This window comes from Ascaphus truei, chromosome 1 (assembly GCF_040206685.1).
Source record: "Ascaphus truei isolate aAscTru1 chromosome 1, aAscTru1.hap1, whole genome shotgun sequence".
Classification (NCBI taxonomy): Eukaryota; Metazoa; Chordata; class Amphibia; order Anura; family Ascaphidae; genus Ascaphus; species Ascaphus truei.
The window spans coordinates 451,376,211-451,396,065 of NC_134483.1; the positions used below are offsets into that span (position 1 = coordinate 451,376,211).

The window sequence follows — 19,855 nt, forward strand, 5'->3', positions numbered from 1 at the left end:
TATAGGTATGCATTGCATAGCGTTGGATAAGCCATTCGTTGTAAAGCGAAGCGTTGTAAAACGTGGACTGCCTTTACTGTAAATGTACAAAAAGGGGTGAAGACAGTAGTAGTTAAAACAGAGAAAGGAGGACTTCTATAATGAGGAGAGACTCTACTGTATATTCCCATAATAACAGACACAATGGTTGATTGAGTGCTATATAATCTGCTATATCCTAGTAATAGCGTCTCCTACCTCTAACTCGCTATTATTTAACAATCTGTCTCTCTCTTTTCACCTAAACATTTTTACAACAATCTGCAGCTATTAAATCTGTTCTGTAGGCTAGTGACAGATCTGCTGCCAATTATCTGGGGCTACTCTGAGGTACACTTTGTGACGTTACAAGCAAGTGACGTCACGCGCACCCAATGAGCGGTTCACCAAAAGGCTTCATCCGGAACCGGTTTAATGTGTACAAGGGGTTTATGCAGTTGAAAAGTTGGGTTTCATTTTTTTTGCTATTAAATCAATGAAATCATGATTTCTAAGAGGAAATGGAAACAAAAAACTGAATGCTGAATATATTTAGCAGATTTACAATAATATCAAGTTTTTTTTAATCAAGTTATTTGCATGGCTTGCATGGTTTCACCAAACTTACTTTGAAGCTACAGTATAGATTTAGTAGGTGTTTTTATCAACTTGTATTATTTCTGAAAACATTTTTTATAAACAATAATTGGCTGAATACCATGGAAATTATTTAACAAGATAAAGGCATACTGCTGCCTGGCAATCGTTTGTGTAAAATCAACACAAAGAACTTCTCATTTATATTACTATCTTATTCAGAAAAGTTTTTTATTAGTGCATGTGTATATACACATATATGTATTAATGTAAATGCACACACATATTTGTAGGAACGCACTACTCTAGGGGCTACTGCAACGTTGCCATCAAACAGATGCCATCTGGTGAAAGCCCTGCTAGGACAAAATGTGACATTACCCGACTGCACTCAGGAGTTGCACAATTACTAAGTAACTTTTGTGCCTAAATAAAATGTGGGGAAAAGGGACATGTTTTGCCCTTTATGTGAAAATCCAAGTTTTGTGACAATGACTGTGAAGGTTTCCATGATGAATGACAGAATAAGCACATACAGCCATCTAAAGGAGATTTATCTTGTATGTGAAGCGTAGTGTATTCAATTAACATAGGGGGCAGTTAAAATTAATTTAATTTTTTTTTTGGGGGGGGGGGGAAATACTAATAGTTCATGAATGAACAGGTTCTGTAACAAAAACAAAATGACCCTTCAGTAATACTGTAGATCCCAAAGGAAACACTTTATATAGAGTGAAGATACAGCACTTTCCACTATACAGTATTATAAGTCAATAGTGAAAAAATGTGATTGTAACGGCGCTTACTTATAACAATGTCCTAAAAAAGTGAAATATGTATAACAATATGTTTAAAAGCAAATGACAGAAATAATATCTATAACTTCAATTGCAATGTGAACTGTGATCTATTAGTTAATTATGTGATAAATCCACCACCCAGTGTAAAAGGTGCTAATAGAAAAGCTACTCAAAACCCTTATAAAGACTGTTCTCTTAGCCTTTTTGATTGCAGAATTCCTCAAAGATACAGGGGAGCGCCAATGTTCACGTGATTATATGAAAAAGAAAGATAAAGGCAACATAGTGTGATACAGTCTCAGTTCTTTTCTTTCTAGTGAAGAAGGTAATCCACTCACAATTTTCCTTTCAAAAATCAGGCATTACAGAGACACTTCTCTCTCTGTTTAGAGCAATGAGCATGGATATCCACAGGTGTAGATCCCTTTCACTTATTTCTCCACCACCGCACGAATACCCAGAAATAATAAGAAATACCAAAATTGCGCAATAACGTCTTAAAATGTATTGGAGATCATCACAGATAAAACATATGGCTATGCACTCACATAAGGAATAATAGGTACAGTCATTGTACGAAATCCCGATAGTTACAGCAATTCACCGGTACACAGTGTGTTTCTTCCCTCTGCTTCTCTGCTCCCATCTACGTCACATCCGGTTGACGCAGGGCTGTGGGCGGAAGTGCTGTAAGGGGGATCTCCGGCTGCCAGGACTTCGTAACCGCGACTTGCACAGACTGGATGCTGAACACAGGATTCTACGCGTTTCGTCGGTACGACTTCTTCAGGAATCTAGTTGCCCTATCACTGCTTAGCATATTTATAGGCACAGAACTAGTGAATTAATTCATCACTTAATTACATTCCATATGGTAAAAACTTGATGGTAATTGGTGGTGATTGTTACGCAACTACTCATTACATAGTAGTGCTCCAAATAATTATAACACACAATGGTATAAAAATGACAATCTATTTAATAAACATGAATGTTACATAAATAAAAATAGTTAAAAATTTTAAGTAAAAAGTTTTTTAATACAAAATCTTCGTGCTAATAGTAAAATCATTTAAAATTGACATACATTACTAAATTAATCTAATTGATTCAGACCTGGAGGGGAGATAGAAAAAGCAAAATGAGTACTTTATAAAAATAGTGCAGACAATCAATACAGCCAGCAGAAGAGTTGTTTATCACAGAAAAGCTCCTATGGCAATGCTGACATTTAACCCCTCTGGAACCAGCGTTTGGAGTCTATGGATCCAGTATGTTTCACGCTGGGCCAGAAGGGTTAATCTGTCACCACCTCTCCAGTGAATAGGGACATGCTCTATTCCTTTATATGTTACCAGTGTAGGATCTGAATGGTGGTAAATGCCAAAATGTTTGGAAACACAATGGATTAACAGATTAACAGATTAACCCTTCTGGCCCAGCGTGAAACATACTGGATCCATAGACTCCTATGTCAATTTTAAATTATTTTACAATTAGCACGAAGATTTTGTATTAAAAAACTTTTTACTTTAAATTTTTAACTATTTTTATTTATGTAACATTCATGTTTATTAAATAGATTGTCATTTTTATACCATTGTGTGTTATAATTATTTGGAGCACTACTATGTAATGAGTAGTTGCGTAACAATCACCACCAATTACCATCAAGTTTTTACCATATGGAATGTAATTAAGTGATTAATTAATTCACTAGTTCTGTGCCTATAAATATGCTAAGCAGTGATAGGGCAATTAGATTCCTGAAGAAGTCGTACCGACGAAACGCGTAGAATTCTGTGTTCAGCATCCAGTCTGTGCAAGTCGGGGTTACGAAGTCCTGGCAGCCGGAGATCCCCCTTACAGCACTTCCGCCCAGAGCCCTGCGTCAACCGGATGTGACGTAGATGGGAGCAGAGAAGCAGAGGGAAGAAACACACTGTGTACCGGTGAATTGCTGTAACTATCAGGATTTCGTACAATGACTGTACCTATTATTCCTTATGTGAGTGCATAGCCATATGTTTTATCTGTGATGATCTCCAATACATTTTAAGACGTTATTGCGCAATTTTGGTATTTCTTATTATTTCTGGGTATTCGTGCGGTGGTGGAGAAATAAGTGAAAGGGATCTACACCTGTGGATATCCATGCTCATTGCTCTAAACAGAGAGAGGAGTGTCTCTGTAATGCCTGATTTTTGAAAGGAAAATTGTGAGTGGATTACCTTCTTCACTAGAAAGAAAAGAACTGAGACTGTATCACACTATGTTGCTTTTATCTTTCTTTTTCATATAATCACGTGAACATTGGCGCTCCCCTGTATCTTTGAAGTATTATAAGTCAGTCTGCTGTATGACCGACATTCATCTATCTGTAAGTCCAATTTGCAGACCATATGTGTCTCTATATCTTTCATCATGACCCCTGTGCATGAGAACCGTGTGTGCAATGTCCTTTGATAACCTACTGTATAGAACATTTTTGGTGGAGTTCCACTTTAATCCAAAGAAAATCCCCTGTGGCTAGGGCAGCGGCCTCTGAATGAAGATTTTTCCGTTAGTAAATAACCGGTGACTGTGGTCATGCTTTATTTTAAACTGTAAATCCAGCGATGACAGCAATTTTAATCCTGCTCATGCAGCAACTCGGATATCTCGGAGGCTCTGGCTGCGTATCCTCTTGAAGGTTTAAAATGTTCCCCAGGGTAGCAACAGTGAAAAAGACTTCCAGATCTACATTACAGTGCAGTTGTTCTGCAGATGATGAAATGCCAATTGGACGTATCCCTCTCCCGCTGAGGCTCTCCGGAAGAATCAGTGTTTTTGTAAAGCGACACAGGTGGCATGTGAAGCCTGCCATTCTGCTTCCATGTCTCACACAGTGAGGGATTGTACAACACACCACTTGGAAATAGCTGGGGTCGCATTTTGAGTAACTGATTTGTATGTTAATGCAGATTATCTTTGTACTGTACATTACAAATTGAGATGCATGTTGTGGCAACAATAACTTAAGACAACTTCTACATGTTTGGCGCATCTCTATTTGTCTGTCTGCTACAGTATGTGTAACTCTCTTTTTTTGTCCCAGGGAAACCAGTCACAAGCTAGCGAGGGCTCAAAATCGTGTTCCGATAAATATGTGTAGGGTGATGGCCTGCCGAGTGCAGGAAGCAAACACGGTCAAGTTTACTGTTGATTCGGACACATTATCTTGCATGGGTGCCATTAGCATCCCTGTAACAATATCACTGTGTCAAACTGTCATTCAGATATATATAAAATACAAAAACTAAGAAATTGATGGCAGACAAGAGCTATTGTCCATACAGTACTTGCTATAACATCTGATATTCTACCAAACCAAGATTTGTATTCAGTATTTTCTTGTACCCCTCCTTGTTTATATTCCAGGCATGATTATTTTCTGACTGAGTTAAAAGGACATCAAAGGTGTTCTGAGTTTCTACACTTAACTTTGGCTTTCACCTATCCCAGAAGTTATACCTTTACGTGGGTTCCGCCTCCAGCGCCAGCCATATTAAATGTCCATGGGGGGGGAGAGGGGGAGGGGAAGCGCTATAACACATACAAATTGTGGGATTTTGAGGGAGGAAGTGAGTTAAACCTCGCCCAAGATTGAAAGAGTGTTCCTCCCATTTAAACTCCAGGCGATGATAACTCTCCAAACTATAGAGGACATCACAAACATTCCAAAATGTTTACACCGTCCCTCCCAGCTGCTGCCATAAATTGAGATTTATAAGCCGGGAGAGAAACAGACAGACACTAAGCAATCCTGAGATTTCACAGATAGACTCCCTGACCCCGTATTTAAAAGCTGATGTCACCCCTTTCAGTTTCAAAAAGAGGCACCTTCTGTAACCTTTCCATATTTTGGGACATGACTTTTAGACACAACAGAAAGAGCCTGCCGCTCAACCCAATACAATGGTAAGTACAGTACAGTATATGCAAATTAAGGCGGTGCATGAGGGAATGGGAACGTATTTGTACAACAACTTTGTGAATCCCAACTGGGGGTCACAATAAAGAGTCCCTCTCAATTTGCACTCATGCCTGTAAAATATAATGTTAGGCAGTAGTTGCTCAGAGTGGTATACTCAGACAAATGCTTAATCTTGACTATAAGACCTATTAATAGATACAGGGATACATACTGTTGACATGACTTTAAGGTTAGTGACTACTAGGTCAGGCCGCACTCAAGGGGCTAATTGCTGATTGTGAAAAGATTATAAACGGTGATGTACCCAGCATATGTAATTCATCTCTACAAAAGTACAGTAAGATATCCCTGATACTGCTGACATGTAACAGGGAACTCCTACTGTACATTTTGTCGCACTACAGTTTCATTGTAATAGCTTTCATTTACAAAAGATAACATGACGTAACATCTAAAATAAATGAAAGTGCAGTATGCATTGTATGCAGAGATGCATTACATTATTGTTCATGTTGCTGCTTTTAGTAGTTAAAAACAATGCATAAAGAATGCTAGTCCTAGGTGTGCTTACCGTTAAACGTGTGAGCGTACGCAGAGCGTAACTAAAGTTAGAGTAAGCTAGGACCTTAACAACTACAGCATACTGTATGTGTAGCATTGTTTTCTGGTTTGTACAGGATTTAGACAAATGATAGATTTTGCAAGTCCACTAAAGGTTTTAAATACCTGTGTCTTAATTTCTGCCATCAGGAAATGGTATAGGAATGCATTAAACCAGGGGGCTTATTTACAGTCCTCAAGCCCCCCTACCAGGTCAGGTTTTCAGAATATTCCAGCTTCACTACAGGTGGCTCAATCAGAGGCTCAGTCAAAGATTGAACCACCTGTGCTGAAGCAGGTACTGATTGAGCCACCTGTGCTGAATCTGGGATATCCTGAAAACCTGACCTGTTGGTGTGGCTTGAGGACGAGTTTAGCACCCCTCCATTAAACCACCATTGTGTTGCATTAGAGAATTACATGGGAAACTTCTGTATCTTCTGTAATAGACAACATTCTCTGATAAGCGCATCTATTGCAGTGCATGTTACAATGAGCTAAATTCATTAAACCAGACAAAATACTGATGGTTAAATGTGCCACACACATGCTCTGCTCCTGCACTCGCTCCTCTGAACGCCTCTGGAGAAAATCTCACACTCTCGCAGACTTCCTTCACTGCCAATTTATCCTATCCTGTTTCAACTCTGCCCTCTCCCAGGCTAAACAAACCTACTTTTATTCACTAATCAACACACACAAGTCTAACCCACGCCAACTCTTCTCTGTCTTTGACTCTCTACTCAGACCACCGTCTGTTACCTGTTTTCCTCCATTTAATCTCAGGACTTTGCTGACTATTTCAAAACAAGGGTGGATTCTATTCGTCAAGACATCCCTTCTGTATGCTCCTCACATTCTACACGTCCTCTTGCTAACTCGCCTCCTGACTTTATTGACTCCTTTCCTCTGTCACAGAGGAGGATGTGTCACTGCTATTCTCCTCTCTCCCTATACCCCTTTCCCTCTTGACCCCATGCCCTCCCTTCTCCTCAGAGGTCTTGCACCTACTCTAATCCCTACACTTACACATATTTTCAACTTCTCCCTCTACTCTGGTACCTTTCCCACTTCATTCAAGCATGCAACAGTATACCCTTACTCAAAAACATCAAGCTTGACCCTACCTTTCTCTCCACTTATCGCCCTGTTTCCTTCCTGCCTTTACCTCTAAACTCCTTGAACGCCTTGTATTCTCTCGATTTCCCCATTTCCTCACCACCAACTCACTCCTAGACCCTCTACAATTTGGCTTCTGCACTGCTAATTCCACAGAAACAGCCATCACCAAAATAACTAATGACCTCCATGCTGCAAAAGACAAAGGTCATTACACTCTGCTCATATTACTCGACCTCTCTGCAACCTTTGATACTGTGGACCACCCTCTTCTCCTTTACAGTCTCCATACTCTTAACAGAGCTCCATAACAGAGCCCTATCCTGGATCTCCTCTTACCTCTCCCATCGTACTTTCAGTGTCTTGTTTGCCAACACCTTCTCCTCTATCGATCTCTCTTTGGGTGTACCCTGGGGCTCTGTCCTGGGACCTCTCCTCTTTTCTCTTTTTACACACACTCTCTAGGTGACCTTATCACGCCTCTAGGGTTCAAATATCACCTCTATGCTGATGACACAAATTTGCCTTTCAACCCCTGACCTTACACCTGCTGTACAGACCAAAGTCTCTGAATATCTTTCTGCTGTATCAACCCGTGATGGCCCTCCGCTGACCCAAACTTAAAATGTCAAAGATGGAGCTCCTCATACTTCCTCCGAAGCCTGGCCATACTGTTCCCTTCTATATTACTGTTGGTAGTACTATAAAACACCCAGTATCACAAGCCCACTTCCAGGGGGATTACACTTGACTCCTCCCTCACATTCACAATGTAGCTCAAACTTGTCATTTTTATCTCCATAACCTTTCCTCTCTCCCGCTACTGCTTAATCTCTTATGCAGGCCCTCATTCTCTCCCATCTCAACTATTGTAACCTTCTATCCGGCCTTCCTGCCTCTCACCTGTCTCCTCTACAAGCTATCCTAAACGCTGCTGCTAGAATAGCTTTACTCTCTCCTAAAACTTTCTCAGCATTTCTCGTGCTGAAATCCCTCTCCTGGGTTCCTATCAAATACTGTATTACTTACAAAATTGTCCTCCTCTCTTAAGGCCCCTCTTCTTCTCCTCATTACATCTCAGCCCTAGTTTCTCGCTATACCCCTGTCCGACTGTTGCGTTCTGCTCAAGGATGTCTTCTCTCTACCCCTTTTGTACTGTATCTAAAGCCCTCTCCCACCTAAAACCTCTCACCAACTACCTCATACCTCTGGAATGTCCTTCCCCTCAATATCCAACTAGCACCCTCTCTATCCCCCTTTAAGACCTATCTAAAAACAAATCTCTTTAATGAAGCATATGGGTAGCTCTGCTGGCTGATACTATACATCTCATATGCACTTGCCTTGACCCCTTGCAGAGGCACTTACTAGAACACCCTCCTACTGTCTCTGTACGTTCTCCCTACTTACTGTACCCCTTAGATTGTAAGCTCTTCAGGGCAGGGACTCCCTTTCCTATTGTTACTGTCATGTCTGAAGCGTTTATTCCCATTGTGTTGTAATATTGTCACGTGTAATACTGCTGTGAAACGCTATGTACATAAATGGCGCTATATAAATAAAGATATTCCTACATACATACATGTGCACCCAGTTATAGATTGTCCATATTATAAAATGGCTACATTTTTGTATGAGGATGTCAAGTGGTTTTCTTCAATAGACTGAGTATTAAAATCCTTTTCACGTAGCAATATTACACCCCCCCCCCCTTTTTTTGTAAAGCATGTGACAATGTATAATTCTACATTCTTACTTAAACTGGCAATCTGTGCTCCTGTTATAAATCTTTAATAATCCTTATGGTGTTACTAACATAATGGCCACTTCAGTCAGTGTAACTCAGCAGCTACAATGTATCTTCATATTACTACGGCAACATTATCTATTGTTACAGTTTGCAGTTCAAACTGCTGGGGATACTGGCAACAAATGATCACAAACAGCAGGAAAGTGTTGCAAACATCTTGCACTGCTGGGGAGGCGGGGGGGCTAAAGTCTGCTATAGAAATCAAATAATGCTTTAAAACGCATTAAAAATAAGATTAAAATTTGAATTAAAAAAAATGCAGCAGGTATCTAGTACAGAACTGATTTATTTATTTAAAAAAAAAAAAAAAAAACACATACAGTACTGTATAAGATCTCACATGTGTTGCTGCTTTCAGTACCGCCTGGGTAAAGAAGTGCCTAGCCAGAAAAGCTACTCGCAGCAAATCTACTCATTCTTATTAAAGAATAAGAAAATGTTTTACACATTTAATGACCTTATTCAAGTCAATGGCATCTATCCATACTGAATAGGGCTCTACGTGTATCAACAATCTCTCTTTTGTGCGCAAATCACAAAGTATATTCCATACAGATGCAGCTATGAGTATTCTAACACTGCTTTGAAAAATCTGGGGCAATCTCCCAGTAATGCTGCAACATTTGTGCAGAAAGACTAATGGCCCATCGGATTAACACAGCGGGGGTCCCTGGTCAGTTTGAATGGGACTGCCAGGGACCCCCACTGTGTTAATCCGATGGGCCATTTCTCTGTCTGCAGAAATGTCGCAGAAATGTTGCAGCATTACTGGGAGATTGCCCCAGATTTTCCCAGGCAAGTGTTCAGATACTTTGTGGCTGCATCTGTATGTTTATTTGATGTTCTTCACCTTCATTGCAGATAGAAACTCCACCAATGTGTTAAAAAAAAGAAAAACTATTGTAACTGCCAGTGGTCTATTATTATTTTTTTGCGTTAATATTCTGCCTTCTTTGCCAAGGAAAGTGGGATATTCCAGATACTCAGTACTTCACATAATAAATACCTTTAGCATGACAGCAATGTCACCTCTCACCTAAAATTCCATTGTCAAAAGAAATACAAATCAATTGACTTACCTGGGATTGGGAATTAATATTGGCTCCTTCCTTGACAAGAACCTTGACCACATCCGCCTGCCCAGCCAGTGAGGCGATGTGCAGAGCTGTGTTTCCTTTCTGTAACACACAAGGACATTTATCACTGCTATAATCCATCTTTGCTCCCTATCTACCAACTAAAAATAAAAAACACTTTTGCTTAAATTGAAAAACTTTTATTGTTATTAATAAAACGAAGGTGTAGTGTACGGTAGTCCAGGGTGCTCAACTCCAGTCCTCCAGGTCAGGTTTTCACATATCCCTGCTTCAGCACAGGTGACTCAATCAGACGCTCAGTCAAAGGCTGAGCCTCCGATTGAGCACCTGTGCTGAAGCAGGGACTGATTGAGCCACCTGTGCTGAAGCAGGGACTGATTGAGCAACCTGTGCTGAAGCAGGGATATCCTGAAAACCTGACCTGTGGGAGGGGCTTGAGGTCTGGAGTTGAGCACCCCTGGTGTAGTCTATGGGGGATATTCTAGTAGCTGCAGGAAGTGCATATCCGTGTGGAAAGAGCCGTTCCCACTGGGATTTGCAGGTCTTGGTATGCATGTCCAAACCGTGCCAGAGAGGCTTTTTCAGACGTGGTTTAATTCCGGCTCTGCAAATCCGAGCGGAATGACGTAAAAGGCCCAAACGTGTCATTTTTGCAAACTCGCTGGAATTCTAGTAGTTACATTTACGCAAAAAGACAAAACCGCTTCACATAACTCGCAGATTGTGTCTCGCCAACTCAAGCCTGGCCCCATAGCCTCAATAGATGCAGAATCGCATCATTACGAGCCACACTGCCTATTTCAGGCCTGCTGAGTCGGAATGGGACATCTCGCTGCAGCCACTACACCGCTGCAATTTACCCACCGCTGAGGGCAGCTAGCCAACTGCCATTTCACCAGTAACGTGAGTGATTAGCGTTAGCGGTTAACTTTAGGGGTTTTAGGGTAAGGGCTTAAGCGTTAACGGGTAAGGTTAGAGGGATCCGTTTATAGGTTAAAGGGTAAGGAGTTAAGGTTTAGCTTTTTAGGGTAAGGGGTTCGATTACAAAGTTAAGGTAAGGGGCTAAGGTTATGGGTGTTAGGGTAAGGGGTTAATGTTTCAAGGTTAAAGATTAGCGTTGGCATTAGGGGTTAGGTTTACAGTTTTAGGGTACGGTGTTAAGGTTAGGGGCTTTTAGGGTAAGGGGTAAAACTAGGGGGTTATCTTCGCGGCGAAACGGCCGGTGCCTAAATGGCAGCGGCGAGATGTCCTAGATGGCTGCTGAGCATGCACTTAATTAATTAATATGCCTAATTACCTATTCTGTTTTCATTTCTGCCCTCCATTACTGGCTAACTCATAATGTACTTTCTGCAATTGTTTCTGCATACTTCTGTAGCAAAGCATGTTTTCAAAGCATAGATTTAGCTACATTATTTGTCCAAATTTTGAGCATACATTATATGTAGTTAATATATATTGCAGGGAGCAGATTAACTATGAAGAAGCTACAAAGCCCTTTTTCGGATATCATTAATAGTTTGCATGCTAAGCTAAACATAAGTAAATACAAATATTCCTATTTCAGTTCACATAGTTAAGAAGTTTTTATTTGTTGTTTTTGGTGATGGAAGCAATTTATTTAAATGTAATGTCATTTTGGAAATAAGCAATTACCGAAACGATCTGTTTCAGTTTGATTGTCGTGTCGATTTTTTTTTTTGACAGAATTTAGGACTCAATACGAATGTTATTTTAGAAGCATTAAATGAAGCACTTCCTTGTGGAATATAGGCATTTATTTAAAAAAAAAAAAAAAAAAAAAACCTGTTTAAAGAAATATAATACAAACTCCAATTCTTTTAAAGGAGCAATCCAAGCCCTTTTATTTCCCTTTCATTTTTTAATACAAGTTTGAAGCAGGGGGTCTCCGGAGCTTATCCCCATTCATTTCAGCTACGGGACCCCCTGCTTCTTGCAGATACTGACCTCAATAGGGGAGTTCTCTGCCGTTTTCAGCTTCCTCATCACATGGGCCAATAGGAAGCCGCACTGGGTTACGTCACAGCTTCTTATTGGCCCACAGGGTCTGGCAGCTTTGAAAAGCAGACATGTAGTGAACCCTGGAGTGGTTAAATCTACCCCCTATGGAGGTAAGTACCTCTGGAAGCAGGGGGTCCCCAAAGCTGAAATTAATGAGGTTCAGCTCCGGAGACCCCCTGCTTCAATCCTGTATTAATCCCTTATCATTTGTTTCTGTCCCTTTTTGGTTCTGTTGGTTGCGCTGCTGTTAATTCTGCGTCAAAACAAATCAAAGTAGCCTACAATCCATGTGGTTTGGCTGATTAAATATGCGGATATGGCTGATTAAATGGCCAGAATGTCAATTGTTATAGACGTGATGTAATAGATGCAATTTCTCTTACAGAATACGGCTAGTTATCCAATTGTTTCCGTGACTTATGACCTTGTCAAAGGACAAACTCACGGCTACTAGAATATTCCCCTATGACCGAGTTACACCAGATTGGTTCAGCTGTAGTTAAAACAAAAGTTAAATCCAGTTAATACAATGATGCTCTATTTTCCCAGCATTCTGTATGTTAACACAATGCAACCACTGAAGTATTTTAGTTTTTTTTATATGGCCTGTAGTTTGAATTTGTATTATCTAGTGCAGCGGTGTCCAACTCCAGTCCTCAAGGGTCACCAACAGTGAGCCACCTGTGCTGAAGCAGGTATATCCCTAATACCTGACCTGTTGGTGGCACTTGAAGATTGCAGTTGGCCACCCCTGCTCTAGATAATACAAATTCAAACTATACCAAAGATACTCTAATATACACTGTATTATCCCATTCAATTTCTTTCAGAAACATCTCCACCAAATGTATCCATCTCAGGGAGTTCCTGGGAAGGTAAAACATGGGTGCAGGCAGGAACCCGCTGAGAAACAAATCAGTAACAGTTACAGCTTGGCTCACTGGTGGGATGCTGCAGGCGACTATCTTGGAGGAAGGTAAGTGCCCTCTTATGACATCCTTAATTTATCTGGAAATTGTGAATCTTCCAGGGTAGATTGCTACCTTACCTCACTATATATTTTTTGGAAGTGTCAGTTTTATCATGCATTTAGAACAAGCCAATACTGTACCTTTGTTGCAGAATCCACTGCAGATCCTCTTTCCAGCAATTCCTGCACAAGATCCATATGCCCCTCTTTGGCAGCAAGGTGCAAAGCATTGAGTCCATTCTGTAACACAAGGGTGGGATATCAAACACAAAGGTTGTTACCATCACATACGGTATAGAGCTACAGTAGATCTCTATTCAACATAAATATGCTTATGTCTTATGGCTATGGATATGCTATTTAATCTTCAGGTTTGCCTCAAAAGCATTAGAGCAGAGAAAATTGATCCTTTCAGCTAATACTAATTGTTCATCAGAAGTATGTTTTGTTCCTTAATGATTTAAAGACACTTATAATATGTGATATTTGTTTTAATGGAAATGCACTCAGGATTTAGTTGGAGTAGAAACCAAGGTGGTTAAAGTACGAACTAAAATGAACACATGCTGCAAAACACTGGATTTGCTACTAGAGCCACATGAATAAACAAAACATCCCAGATTTTGACATAAGTCTCTTTTGAAGTGATAATGCATAGATTATATAATGCACTTTCCATTGGCCAGCAGAGGCCAATTCTGCTCATCAATGTTTATTAAAAATGAGTACTGTGAAAAACATTTTCTTACATTTCCATCATTATAACATAGCCTATTAAGATTATATATATATATATATATATATATATATATATATATATATATATATATATATATTTGGTGTTCCCTTCATTATTATTTTTTGTTTATTAATTTATATATATGAGAGAGAGAGAGAGAGAGAGAGAGAGAGAGAACGTCCCATAGTGTAAAACAGTACATTTAATCAATAAAAAGAGAGGACAAGGGGATTAAGAACACTCACAAAAGTGATAAAGTCACTGTCGTGATGAAACGCGCCAGGGCACGCTACCACGACACTACGTCATCACGCAGTGTGTGCTTTACGGCCGGAGAGCGCATGGAGCTGATCTGAGGCTGAAAAAAACTCCTAATTGCATTGATGCAAAGAGACACTGTTTCTAATCGTCCGAAAACTGCTGGAGGTGAACCGGAGGGACTATCGAACAGCTGATGTGTTCCAGGGCGGTGTGGCCTTGTTGGTGGTGATTATATCACAAACTGCCTTTTTATCTTGTACTTTTGTGAGTGTTCTTAATCCCCTTGTCCTCTCTTTTTATTGATTAAAGGTACTGTTTTACACTATGGGACGTGCGCTCTCTGTTCTTCTCTTTCTATAGTTTTCCTGCTGGAATTGGTTATTCCTTCTGAGAGCAGCCGTGAATCCCTGATCATCATTTCAATTTATATCTGAACTTCTATTGGACTTGTACTAAGGGTTGGACTTTCTTCTATTTTTTTGTCCCTTTTTTTCCTTGTTTGATATTTGTTATCATTATTTATTGGCACGTTTTTTATTATTTTTTCACATTATTATAACACTTTTTTCACATTCATGGTTTTTTATATTGTTAGATTGTTAATTATATTTAATTTTTATCAATATTATACACAATAGTTGCACTGTTTATCTGTTACTTTGTTTCACGAGTGGCGCTACTGAAATTTTTCTTCTTATATATATATCTATATATATAGATATATATATATATATATGAGAGAGAGAGAGAGAAATACACCACACACATTTAAAGTTATGGTGGGTGAGAAAGACGACAAAAAACCTCCACCATTAGCATATAGTCAATAAAGAATATCACTTATGAGCATATTCACATGTCTTAGACCATTATCACCCAGCATACAGTGCTTCCACTGCAGCTAGGGATTCTGGGAAATGAAATGCAAATGAACACACATGGCAACTTTTGCCTGAAATCCATTTTTACATGGAACCCTTATAAGCAAATGCTCTGCTGTTCACACAGCTTTAAAGCACAGCAGGGGATTTGATGCAAAGCCAGTCAAACCACTAATGTTCCGTTTCTGGAAACACACTGCTTCAATGCTATATATAAATATTAAAAAAAAACCTTTGCAAAAAAACTCGCAAGCATGGATTGAAACATTAATATGGTGTAGATTTGAACACCCCACATAATTGCTGTTGCAGGTCTGTCCTGGCTACTGCGACTGAAAGGAGCAGTTCCTCCCAGGCATCGCACTGTTTTGTATCATGCCTAGAAAGCAGGTGTCTCCAGGGCTGAACCACATTCATATCTGCTGCTTCCTGAGATAGTGATGCTGGTTTTTCGTTGAGGTTTAAATCACTTGCATCACGCGGGACAATAGGAAGCCGCAACGTTCCTATTGGCTGCGTCATGATGGAAATTTAAATGTCCATTTTGTTTACCCATGAGGGGATGCTACCGGTGGCACCTTCCCCGGAAGTAATTCGGGAAGCATGGGGTTCCCAAGGCTGAAATGAACGCGCTTCTGCTCTGGGGACCCCTGCTTACTATACATGTCAAAGAAACGGGTGGTCAGACGGAAACGAGCAGGAGGAAGTGCTATTTTAGTGATATGACTTGTATAAAAGAGATGCTGATTGGCTTACGTAAGATCTGTGGTGCACGTTCATTACATCATTGTTTTGACACGGGCTGTATGACAATATCATCGATTTAATAAAGGACAATAAAATAAATGACTGAAAGGCAGGGGGGAGAAGAAATATAAGGATGAGCAAGACTTCGAATTTTTAAGTAGAGAGTCCGGTTGGAAAAATGTGTGTATAACTGGGTTATAGTCAACACTTTAACAGCCCTTAGAAAACCCAGTTTTATGTACAGTAGTGGGTAATCTCAGTAAGAAAATATGTTCACCAAAATACTGCACACAAATGTGTTCCCAGGCGTAATCCTGGATAATAACATTAGAGAACTTAATGATGGCGTGACAAAACAAACCATTTCAGGTATTTTTTTGTTGCAAAGTAACATGAAACTTGCTTTATGTCCGTTAGCTTAACTCTATATAAATGATAGGCGCAACATTTTCAATGAAAAATAAATACATTTTCCCCCCCATTCATTGCAGTGAGATTCAGCTTCTGTAACATCAGCAATAAACGTGAAATCCAAATATAACAAAGCAGAAATCCTAACCATACTGAAACGGTTCAGTGAATGCACACAAGGTAAATATTCTGTTATAGGAATGCATGTTTCAAAATGGAAAATAGAAATGCAAGTATCAACCTCCCTCTTCTTGATAGGAGAATGAAAGGACACAACCACAGGACCGCCACGACTACAGGAAAATGGGACAATGTGTTGCTAAGTGGGGAAGCGGTGGATTTTGGGGGAGAGTGGGTGCGGGCTGTCGAATGAGAGCGGGGTGCAGGTACAGGCCATTAAGCGGGAGAGGTGAGGTTTGTTCAAGTATGTTTAACTCAGGAACTCCCTTGCTTGCCAAGGGAATGAGAAACTGTGGAGGGGCGTGATGCGCCATCTGTACACACCGGGCACTGGGATATCAAGTCCACCTCTCACCCATTCACCCCTCTCTCGGCCACCATCATTTATGGGTTTCAAAAGTTATAAGATACCCAAAGGGTCCATCTTAAAAGAGGAGCATGATTGATACTCTAATGAAATAATTGTGAACTAAACTTAACAGTAAATGATGACTTTTTCTCAGGGGACAGATTTACACCCTATAACAAATACAAGTTTCAGGGAATAAAGGTAATCAGCCTGCTGTAACATTTGGGATGAGGCCCAAAAATACGCTAAAAACAAATGATCAAGTCCTTTAAAACTTTTACCAGTGTTGGAAAACTGGAAGAATGTGTCGTGATAAAACAAGCAATTAGACAAAAAAGCCCATAACAACTTAATTAATACAACTGAAGGCAATTCATGTATTTTTAGGATAGTGGAAGTACCATCGATGTCATTACTCCAGTCTGCCCCCACAGTCAACAGAAAACTCTTCACAGGAAAGAAAAGGATAAACATAAACCAGTAATGCTGGTAGAGCTTAAAACTATAAAGAAGCACCCACAAGAGAAAGTAAAGCAGGAGGCAGTGAGAAAGGCCTTCTAATGCATACATTTTCCCCCTAATGCACTTTCCTTTGTCACATTGAGGTTGAGCGGGCACCATTTTGTGTTCTTTATGCTTGAGATCTGTTTAATTGCTATATATATATATATATATATATATATATATATATATATATACAGTGTTCGACAATTATATACATTTACTCGCCCGGGGCGGGTGGATTTAACCCCCGGGCGAGTAAATATTGGCCCAAGCAGCACACATGTGTTTTTTTAAATATCCCGCGCTCGCGCTGCTGCTTTTCCCGCGCTCGCGCTGGAGAAAAAAAAAAAAAAGCCGGAGGCGGGTTCATGTTGTTGGGGGAGATTACCCGCCTCCGGCTCTCTGAGCAGTGGCCTCCCTCCTCAGCGCTTCCACTCCTCCCCCTTCCGGCAGCCAGCCCTCCCACGCCTGTCTGCCTCAGGCCCCTGCAGGGCCATCTGTCGCCCCCCCCTCCCTCCCATCGGGCCATCTGTCACAATCCCCCTCCCACCCATCGGGCCATCCTCCCCCCCCCTCCCACCCATCGGGCCATCCTCCCCCCCCCTCCCACCCATCGGGCCATCCTCCACCCCTCCCATCGGGCCATCCGCCTCCACCTCCCAACGGGCCATCCGCCCCCCCCTCCCATCGGGCCATCCGCCCCCCCCTCCCATCGGGCCATCCGCCCCCCCTCCCATCGGGCCATCTGCCCCCCCCTCCCATCGGGCCATGCGCCCCCCTCCCATCGGGCCATGCGCCCCCCCTCCCATCGGGCCATCCGCCCCCCCCTCCCATCGGGCCATCCGCCCCCCCTCGTATCGGGCCATCCGCCCCCCTCCTCCCATCGGGCAATCCATCAGCCCTGCTCTTCTCCTGCTCTGATGGCCAGCTCAGATGTTAGCAGGGGAAATCCCCTAACCGGAGCTACTCCCTGCTCTAAGCAGGGGAAATCCCCTAACCGGAGCTACTCCCTGCTCTAAGCAGGAGAAATCCCTCACCCGCTGCTGCCCCCGCTGCCATGTGCGACCCCTCCTGCCGTGTGGGGGGCCCACTGCCGTGCAGGTGAGTGTTTGTGTGTGTGTGTGTGTGTGTGTGTGTGTGTGTGTGTGTGTGTGTGTGTGTGTGTGTGTGTGTTTGTCTGAGTGAGAGTGAGTGTCTGTGTGTCTGTGAGTGTGTCACCCTCTCACTCTCTCCCTCTCCCTGTGTCACCCTCTCCCTCTCCCTGTGTCTCCCTCCCTCTCCCTGTGTCACCCTCTCCCTGTGTCACCCTCTCCTTGTGTCACCCTCTCCCTGTGTCACCCTCTCCCTGTGTCACCCTCTCCCTGTGTCACCCTCTCCCTTTGTCACCCTCTCCCTGTGTCACCCGCTCCCTGTGTCACCCTCTCCCTCTCCCTGTGTCACCCTCTCCCTGTGTCACCCTCCCTCTCCCTGTGTCACCCTCCCTCTCCCTGTGTCACCCTCCCTCTCCCTGTGTCACCCTCCCTCTCCCTGTGTCACCCACCCTCTCCCTGTGTCACCCACCCTCTCCCTATGTCACCCTCTCCCTGTGTCACCCTCTCCCTCTCCCTGTGTCACCCTCTCCCTGTGTCACCCTCCCTCTCCCTGTGTCACCCTCCCTCTCCCTGTGTCACCCTCCCTCTCCCTGTGTCACCCTCTCCCTGTGTCACCCTCTCCCTCTCCCTGTGTCACCCTCTCCCTGTGTCACCCTCCCTCTCCCTGTGTCACCCTCCCTCTCCCTGTGTCACCCTCCCTCTCCCTGTGTCACCCTCCCTCTCCCTGTGTCACCACCCTCTCCCTGTTTCACCCACCCTCTCCCTCTCCCTGTGTCACCCTTTCCCTGTGTCACCCTCTCCCTGTTTCACCCTCTCCCTGTGTCACCCTCTCTCTGTGTCACCCTCTCTCTGTGTCACCCTCTCCCTCTCCCTGTGTCACCCCCTCCCTCTCCCTGTGTCACACTCTCCCTGTGTCACCCTCTCCCTCTCCCTGTGTCACCCCCTCCCTCTCCCTGTGTCACCCTCCCTCTCCCTGTGTCACCCTCCCTCTCCCTGTGTCACCCACCCTCTCCCTGTTTCACCCACCCTCTCCCTCTCCCTGTGTCACCCTTTCCCTGTGTCACCCTTTCCCTGTGTCACCCTCTCCCTGTGTCACCCTCTCCCTGTGTCACCCTCTCCCTGTGTCACCCCCTCCCTCTCCCTGTGTCACCCCCTCCCTCTCCCTGTGTCACCCTCCCTCTCCCTGTGTCACCCTCTCCCTCTCCGTGTCACCCTGTCCCGCTCCCTGTCACCCTCCCTCTCCGTGTCACCCTCTCCCTGTGTGACCCACCCTCTCCGTCTCCCTGTGTCACCCTCTCCCTGTGTCGCCCTCTCCCTGTGTCACCCTCTCCCTCTCTCTGTCACCCTCTCCCTCTCTCTGTCACCCTCTCCCTCTCTGTCACCCTCTCCCTCTCTCTGTCACCCTCTCCCTCTCTCTGTCACCCTCTCCCTCTCTCTCTCTGTCTCCCTCTCTCTGTCTCCCTCTCCCTCTCTGTCGCACTCTGTTCTTCGCTCTCTCTGTCGCACTCTCTCTTTGTCTCTCATTCTCTCAGTGTGTGTGTCTCTCATTCTCTCTCTTTCTCCGTGTGTCTCTCTTTCTCTCTCTTTCTCTGTGTGTCTCTCTTTGTGTGTGTGTGTGTGTGTGTGTGTGTGTGTGTGTGTGTGTGTGTGTGTGTGTGTGTGTGTGTGTGTGTGTGTGTGTGT

At 42.8% G+C, this 19,855-nt stretch overlaps 1 protein-coding gene across 35 annotated transcripts in view; it reads right to left on the reverse strand.

Moving 5' to 3' along the window:
- The window catches only part of ANK2 (ankyrin 2), a 613,918-nt gene that overhangs the window by 194,464 nt on the left and 399,599 nt on the right, over positions 1 to 19,855 (reverse strand). For all 35 annotated transcript variants that reach the window (XM_075616768.1, XM_075616795.1, XM_075616740.1 and 32 more), the window contains 2 exons: positions 13,151 to 13,249; positions 10,000 to 10,098 (listed from right to left, as the gene is read on the reverse strand). In XM_075616768.1, the coding sequence (XP_075472883.1) occupies positions 10,000 to 10,098; positions 13,151 to 13,249 (198 nt within the window). The remainder of the gene's footprint in view (positions 1 to 9,999; positions 10,099 to 13,150; positions 13,250 to 19,855) is intronic.